Source organism: Nicotiana tabacum, chromosome 22, assembly GCF_000715075.1.
Source record: "Nicotiana tabacum cultivar K326 chromosome 22, ASM71507v2, whole genome shotgun sequence".
Classification (NCBI taxonomy): domain Eukaryota; kingdom Viridiplantae; phylum Streptophyta; class Magnoliopsida; order Solanales; family Solanaceae; genus Nicotiana; species Nicotiana tabacum.
The window spans coordinates 19,422,716-19,431,224 of record NC_134101.1 but is presented as its reverse complement, the minus strand read 5'-3'; the positions used below and the strand labels follow the sequence as shown (position 1 = coordinate 19,431,224).

The 8,509-nt window shown below is 36.4% G+C and overlaps 1 protein-coding gene across 1 annotated transcript; it reads left to right on the top strand.

Moving 5' to 3' along the window:
- The first annotated feature begins 351 nt into the window (after nt 1-351).
- On the top strand, nt 352-8,509 carry LOC107780568 (katanin p60 ATPase-containing subunit A1-like). The gene is made up of 7 exons (XM_016601114.2): nt 352-758; nt 1,232-1,697; nt 5,034-5,231; nt 5,544-5,788; nt 6,082-6,240; nt 6,331-6,418; nt 7,853-8,509. The coding sequence occupies exons 1-7, from the start codon at nt 637-639 to the stop codon at nt 8,132-8,134; spliced, it is 1,560 nt and encodes a 519-aa protein (XP_016456600.1). The 5' UTR covers nt 352-636; the 3' UTR covers nt 8,135-8,509.

Here is an 8,509-nt window from a genome sequence, read left to right as displayed (position 1 = left end):
TATCTAGTTTCATATGCAAGTTAATAAGTGATTTGAGTAACTACAAATAAATCTATATGATAGTAATTAATATAATTGATAACTTTGTGAAAATGATAACTAATATGCGATCACAGAGTATATTTCAAAATTTCATGAAGTTTGTGTGTCGCAATTAATTATTCAAATTAATCATTAAAAAAATTACGGATCGAATTTCGGGATTCGGGTGTTGATTCGAAGCGGATTAAGCCCAAAATTTAAACGAGGACGAGGCAATTCCCTTCTCTTTTTGTGGGCTCCGCATCCTCAACGGGCGTCAGTGAAAAAGGCCAGTCAATTAAAGGGAATCCCAAACGAAACAATTCCTCCGCGCTTTTCCAAACGTTAAAAGTTCAAAGGATGGAGGGCAATGTAGTACTTTAACGCTCAGCCCTCATCAGATTTAGACCATTAAAACGTCGCCGTATTGCTGGTCGAACGAACTTCAACTTCCAGTCTTCTGTCTTTCCCCAGATAGAGAGATTGCTGATTAATGTGTCTCTCATTTTTCAAATTTGTTCTTCTTCGCCCAAATTTTGAAAACCCTAACATTTTCAGATTTTTCGAGAAAAGTGTCTAACAAATTTTGCTTATTGAGCTATCGAGGAAATAATAATGGTGGGAGGAGCATTGGCAGGGTTACAAGATCATGTGAAATTGGCAAGAGAATATGCAGTTGAAGGCCTTTATGACACTTCCGTCATCTTCTTCGATGGCGCTATTGCTCAGATCAACAAGTACTCTCTCAGATCCCTTCTTCTTTTATGTCTTTATTTGTCTACGTATTTATGGAGTTACGTCCCGAATTGCGAAATGCGTGTTCCAATTTATGGTGCGTTTGGTATGACTATTAAATGTTTGCCGCAATGAAATCATTTCCTGTGTTTGGTTTCCTTTGGGTTTTGGGAAGGTATAAGATGTATTCCAGCAAAAGGGGAAAATAACTTACTGTCACTTGTGAGCTGAAATTTTTTCTTTTTGATGAGTAAAAAAGTAATTTTTATTTGTGTACTGATATGATGAGGCTTGCATTATCATTTCTTTAAAAAGATTTTGAAGCTTGACGTAGTACCCATAATGAGATGAAGGCTTTAATCTGTTCTCTGTCATTTCTGCTAAACTTAGTTATAACATTGTCTATACCGCTTTGAAAGTAGTTAATCCAGCTGCTTTTAACTGGGATTGTTCCATTCTTTTGGTCTATGCATAGGCACTTAAACACACTTGATGACCCTTTGATTCGTTCAAAATGGATGAATGTAAAGAAAGCAATTTCCGAAGAAACAGAGGTAGTGAAACAATTGGATGCCGAGAAAAGGGCTTTTAAGGAGGTTCCTATGGGTGGTAGACGTCCTAATTCACCTCCGATTTCGACCAAGTCATCTTCTTTTGTCTTTCAACCGCTTGATGAGTACCCCACCTCATCCGGTGCTCCAATGGATGACCCCGATGTTTGGAGACCACCAAGCCGAGACACAACAAGAAGATCTGCAAGAGCCGGTCCAGGGGGTATGAGGAAGGGCCCACAAGATGGAGCCTGGGCTCGTGGATCTACAAAGACTGGAACCACAGGCCGTGGGGGAAGGACCACTGGCTCTACTAAGGCTACATCTGGGGTTCGATCTTCAACTACTGGGAAAAAAGGACCTGGAAAATCCACAAAAGCTGACTCTACGGTAAATTATAGTGGACAATCTTATGTTTTGATTTTTGTTTTTTTCTGTAATTTGCCTCTCTTGAAAATTATTCATTGGTAATTCGTGTGCTTTTCTGTTTACTAGTTCTGGGTACGCGCGTTGCGCGTATACTTTAATATCAATTAGTATTAACTTTTTAAAAATCATATAAATATATAAACTTGACGTAAAAATTCTATAAATACACAAGAAAAAATATAAATGAGTTGTCCTTTTGACGACAACAACAACAACAACAATAAGTAAAAAGATGGAGAAATTAGAGAGCAAAATGAACAATAGTGGGATAAATGTGAAGTGCTCTAAGGTTCTTCGACAACAAATATAGCTCTATCTTTTCAATGGGTAAAATAAGTAGGAATTTAGAATTAAGTCCAAAAGTGAGAATTGAGAGCAATGGCTTAATATTATTCCACTGAACTAAATCATTATATAACTAATTTCATCCCTATGACTATTAGAACTACTTTAGTAGACTGGTAACTATTTGAATCATGTTCGACATAGAATATATATGTCATATAAGCTGCACTGTTGCACATTATTATAAGAAAAAAAATATTTGTTAGACTTCACTAAAATAAAATTCCATAATCCAGATTTGGATTTAAAAGTCCAAATATATACAACTGCTCCTATTAACATTCAAAATAAGTTCCATGTACGTTATGCATTAAATTCTATTTTAAAAAAAAAGGCTAAGAAGTGACAAATACGCAATCCTCCATTTACACAAACACATATTTTTATATTCAACCATTACACTGATCCACTCTCTTCCCAGATCCCACCCCCTTCTGTTTCTTGCTAACTATTTCTTAAGCTTCATTTACCACAACTACAATGGAGTTTAAAGAAGAGTGGAGATGTAGGATATTTCTTGACATTTTTAATTTCTAATTAACTAATATAATTTACCTATAAGTTGCACCTGATTTTCTCCTCTTTTCACCTTTTTATTGTGTCTGCATAATTAATCTTTAGTTTTCAAGCAGTCCCGCAAGAATCTACGATGATTCAAATTTTTCACCCTCGCAAGATAAGTGGTTTTTGACAAGAGTGGTTTGTTTTAGTGGTGAGCATCCTCCACTTCCAACCAAGAGGTTATGAGTTCGAGTCACCCCAAGAGCAAGGTGAGGAGTTCTTGGAGGGAGGGAGCCGAGGGTCTTATCGGAAACAACCTCTCTATCCCAGGGTAGGGGTAAGGTCTGCACAGTGTTTTGGAGAGCGAGAAGCGGAAAAAAGCGAGGAGGCTTCGCTTCACCGAAGCGAGAAGCGTGAAGCGAAGCGCGCGCTTTTTTCATGTGAAGCGCAATATAACACATAAATAAAAAAAATTAAATAGGCATAGATAAATGACGAAGAACTCAATAAAAATAACATATTAAGCAAATATTTCAATTCTTAAATTAAGAAGTAAATAACAGATACTAAAACTAGATAGTCAATAATCCTCAAAAGTCATAACATATTAAGCAAATGCAAAACTAAATCACAAAAGGAATTGTTAAAACATGGCATAACAGTGAACAGCAGAAGAGAAGAAAGAACTGAAGGAGAAGAAGAGAAGAAGAGCAGAAGAGAAAAAGTCGAAGGTTGCAATCGTCGCTTGCAGCAGTGAAGCAGATGTTTGGAAGAAGTGTGCGCAAGTGTATTTGCAAATTTTTTTTAAGAAAACCCTAGGCAGCCGCTGGACCTCGCTTAAGCGAGCTTTTCTTCACTTTTTTCATCACCTCGCTTCTCGCTTTTTAGGGTGAAGCGTGCGCTTGTTTACCAATGCCACGCTTTAGGGCAGAAAAGCGCAGACCCCTCGCCTCGCCTCGCTTCTGCGCTTTAAGCGAGAAGCGTGCGCTTTTAATAACACTGGGTCTGCGTACACACTACCCTCCCCATACCCCACTAGTGGGATTATACTGGGTTGTTGTTGTTGTTGTTGCAAGATAAGTGGTTTATTTTACCGTATCTTGATAAAGTAAATGGTTATATAGTGATTCTAGGAAAAAAAGAAATGAAACGATATATATGAACGGACAATCAATTATGTATAGTTTGCATTAAGTAGATGAATTTGATATTGTATTAAATTATTTGAATGAATTTAGTCTATAATTGATGAATTACTCATGCAACTTTTCAAATTCTCCATATCCTTTTATAGCATTTAAGGGTAATGTTGTTTGGTGTATATAGGAATAATTTATTTGTCTTTCAATCTTTTACTTTGAGGCTTCCCACTTATACTATATATATTTGTTAGAATCCGTGCGGAAGCATAAGATGAAGTACTCCAAGATGAAGTACTCCAGAGAGGCTTAAAGTATATTTCTCATTCCACAATCTAACTAAGTGGGCGTTTGGACATAAGAATTGTAAAATTTCAAAACAAAAGTGAAATTTTTTTCAAGCGAAGATGATATTTGAAAATTAGAGTTGTGTTTGGACATGAGTATAATTTTGGGTTGTTTTTGAAGTTTTGTGAGTGATTTGAGTGAAAATTTTGAAAAACAGCTTTTTGGAGTTTTTCAAATTTTCGAAAAATTCTAAAATTCATCTTCAAGTGAAAATTGGAAATTTTATGGCCAAACACTGATTTCGAAAAAAAGTGAAAAAATTCTTATGTCCAAACGGGCTCTAAGTTTGCTTTTTAAATGACATTGCACTGAATGCATCTACAATTTTCTAAAAAGTTATCTTCAATCCAACATGAAAAGCATACAAAATACAATGAATTAATTAAAATTTGCAGTGTCTCTTAAATGTGTACAATAACAGTTGAACGCATGACAACCCATTATTGGAATTATTTTTTCTTTCATGAATATTGTGAATTATTTACCACCACAACATTAAGTACAAAACATCATTTAATGGAAGGTAATTTTACTTTTAGATAGAGGGTAATTTGGTCATTCAGTTTTCAAAGGACATTTCAGTAAACTAACTTTACCTAAAAGTGTTCATGCTTATAATATTGTATGATTTAGAAATTTGTGATTAGTTAGTCAGCTGACTGTTTATGTTGTATGTGGCAAGCTGCAAATGTCATTTTTATCATACGTGTAGCTTGTTCTGGTCAGTTAATCAGCTGAGTGTCTATGGTGTGTGCCAATCTCCAAGTTTTATTTTTATCCTAATATGTGGCTTGTTGTGGTTACCTTATATGTAAGTGTTCCTATTGAATACAAGGACAATCGGCTTCATAATGCTTTCTAATTCCATAACTGTTACTTGTTGAATATGGGTGTCCTTGTTAGACCATCAACTATGAGTTGAATCTGAGTCTATATGTTAAGAACTTCTATTGCAAATTGCTAGGATGGTGATGCTGAAGAAGGGAAGAGTAAAAAAGGTCAGTACGAGGGGCCTGATGCGGACCTGGCTGCTATGCTTGAGAGGGATGTCTTGGATTCCACCCCTGGTGTGAGATGGGACGATGTTGCTGGGTTAAGTGAAGCCAAAAGACTTTTGGAGGAAGCAGTTGTTCTCCCATTATGGATGCCAGATTATTTCCAGGTATCATAGTTGGATTAGAAGGGAACATTTGTGGAGTTTTGTGTTTTGTCTTTATTCTGCAAAGTAGCTTTTGTACAAGTGAAGATTCACGTGCACATGAGTAAACTGTACTTCTTATGATGAGAATATGAAGACCTTATATGATTTGGGCAACAGTACCTAGTGGCTACTTTAGCAAAAACTTTGTGCTAAATGTACTAGGAGCTTTTATGGTAGTGTTATGTTCACACACCTATCAAAGAGGAAATAATGCATCTTCGACCTATATGCATCGTGTCACACTTTTTACTGATCAGATATGTATCTTTGCAGGGAATCAGGAGACCATGGAAGGGTGTTCTTATGTTTGGGCCTCCTGGAACGGGGAAGACACTTTTGGCTAAGGCTGTTGCTACAGAGTGTGGGACGACATTTTTCAATGTTTCTTCTGCCACTTTGGCTTCAAAATGGCGCGGGGAGAGTGAACGCATGGTGCGGTGCTTGTTTGATCTTGCTCGCGCTTATGCTCCTAGTACAATTTTCATTGATGAGATTGATTCTCTTTGTAATGCCCGAGGGTGAGGACTTTGTCTATTATTCGATGCTACCTAAATCTTTTCAGCTGACCTCTGTTTGGTTAAATGCTTCTTTTGAAGATTATGTATGATGTTGGTTTATACTAGTGTCGGATATAAAAGCTTTCACTTGTATCTTTTCGAATGGATAAAAATTAACCTTTTGAAATGAGTACTGTTGCCTCCAAATACTTGGTCCAGTGTGCCTTAATCTGTGACCTAATTATGGTATGTTGAGTAGTTTCTTACACTCTTTTTGAGGTTGAACCTGAGATAATGGTTGGATCGCTTTTCAGGGGTTCAGGAGAGCATGAATCATCCCGAAGGGTGAAGTCTGAACTTCTTGTTCAGGTAGATGGTGTAAGCAACTCTTCCACTAATGAAGATGGCACTCGGAAGATTGTGATGGTTTTAGCAGCTACAAACTTTCCATGGGACATAGATGAGGCATTAAGGTTGTGTCTCATCGTATTCGTTCTTTTCCTTTAATTCATTGAGATGCATGTGAATGTCTCCTCGACCTAATTCTGTTGATGGAAATTCAGGAGACGTTTGGAAAAACGTATATATATTCCCCTACCTAGCTTTGAGAGTCGGAAGGAGCTTATACGGATCAATTTGAAAAGTATTGAGGTAAGCAGTGTTTTGAAAATGTTTTCTCAGTCCACTTTCTCGTCTTTCGTATGTCCCTGTTAGCTCCTCATGTATCTGTCTATAGCTTCTTTGAATGTAATTGCCCTTGCAGTATATATTGTGTTTATCAAAGCTATGATTATTAGTTCACTATGAGAAAATTCTACTGTATGATTGGTGCATATTTATCAATCTTGGTAGCTGTGGCTTGTGGACTTTTTCACCTGGCTACTGTGGCATCCTAGAATAATAACGAGATTTCAAAGAGATAAAAGGGAAAAACAAATAACAAGAAGGCCAAGTAGATATTGAGCAATATAACATACAGTTATTCTGTTGCTTTTGTATCAGATGAATTAAAACCTTTAGAAACAATATGTGATTATGTTCTACGAAAGACTGTCTTAAGCCTAATCTGGAAAATGCTCTTCTAACTGTTATAGCTATCTTGCCCTGGAGTAAATAATGGGAATGTGTACTGATACCTGTGAAAAGATGTTGATCCACTAATGGATGCAAAGCAGTTTTCTTTTTAATTGATCCTTTTAGGTGTTTGTCAGATAGGTAACGCTGTATGAACTCTTTGGTGAAGGTTGAGATACGAGGCTTTGGAAAAGTCACTCCGAACACTTGCTCTTGCATAATTAAGTATATAAATGTTCACTTTACATGATTTAAAAAAAGGAAAAATTAAATACATGGATGTTGAACTTAGATGTCTTGTCATTGGAATTTGGTGAATCAAAGATGTGATGTGTTTGCGTTAGTGCAGGATTTGGTAATTGTACTCAAAACATTATGTCTTGGATGTCTTGTTTTATTAACAGCTATGCTGTGTTATGTTGATCTATATCTGAAGTTTCTTCTGATTTGTTTTTATGGGTAAAATTTTATTACCTTGCATTTACTTGCACAAAATGTTAAATTATAGTTTATTCAACCCATAGTTGCATCCTTTTCAATTGTTAATGTTTAAGGCGCTGCTACTCAAAAAATGCACGTAGAAAGTTTAAGACAGCTTATGACAGGCGAACTTTGTTTCAGATGTTTGGACTTTGAAGAATACTCTACATCCTTGACATTTCATTGAGTTTTCTGCTTTTGCAGGAATAGTAAATGGGGACAGACTTCAATTAGGAATTTTTAGTTAAAAGTTGGTCTCAATTTGAATATTCTTGATATTCTTTTTCTTTTTGTTTTGAATTCCGTACAAGCATGCTTTTTCTCCAATTTCTCAAGGCATCAACATTACAAAAAGTACGTCTCTTTATTTGTACACCTGGCTTTCCATCTAATTGAATTCTAGCTTGTAAAAATATTTTTCTAAGGATTATGCTTCTGCCTTCTGAGGGATGAGTTTGAAGGAATTCTACCTAGTTTTTTCGTTGGATGAATCTTTCGTTTAACAGTGCAAATATCTGGCAATGACATCAGGTAGCTCCAGATGTGGACATAGAGGAAGTGGCTCGTAAAACAGAGGGATATAGTGGAGATGACCTCACAAATGTCTGCCGAGATGCTTCTATGAATGGCATGAGACGAATGATAGCTGGGAAGACCCGCGAGGAGATTAAGAACATGTCTAAGGATGAGATTGCTAAGGATCCTGTTGCAATGTGCGACTTTTTAGAAGCCATTAGCAAAGTTCAACCAAGTGTCTCAGCTGCTGACATTGAAAAACATGAGAAATGGTTTTCGGAATTTGGATCAGCTTAAAGGATAAACTGATGCAAGCAATTCACTCATTTTCTTTACATTTTTTTGTCCATGTTTGGTGGTTGGTTCTTCTGGTACTCCTTCTCACTTGTGTACTATTCATATTCTGATCAGCACTGGAATGATCAACTTATGTAACATGACAAATCACTAGGGGTTCATACCTCGGTGTTCATAGGTCAGTCAATTGACTGGTTATTTTCTTGCATTTGATTTAATTTTTTCGCTGTCGTGGAAGTGTCCATTGCAATTATGAGATGGAAGGTGGTTTAATTTTTTAGCTGTCATGGAAGTGTCCATTGCAATTATGTGGTGGAAGGTACTTAACTCTGTAGAACTTGTCTGTAACTTTATTAAAGGAAATTCCTTAATTAG

Excerpts from the sequence above, each read along its gene's own strand:
- LOC107780568 (XM_016601114.2), top strand. The coding sequence starts at position 637 with ATGGTGGGAGGAGCATTGGCAGGGTTACAAGATCATGTGAAATTGGCA. Across the intron at positions 5,232-5,543 it reads GGATGCCAGATTATTTCCAG|GGAATCAGGAGACCATGGAA; the intron begins GTATCATAGTTG and ends GTATCTTTGCAG. Across the intron at positions 5,789-6,081 it reads TCTCTTTGTAATGCCCGAGG|GGGTTCAGGAGAGCATGAAT; the intron begins GTGAGGACTTTG and ends ATCGCTTTTCAG.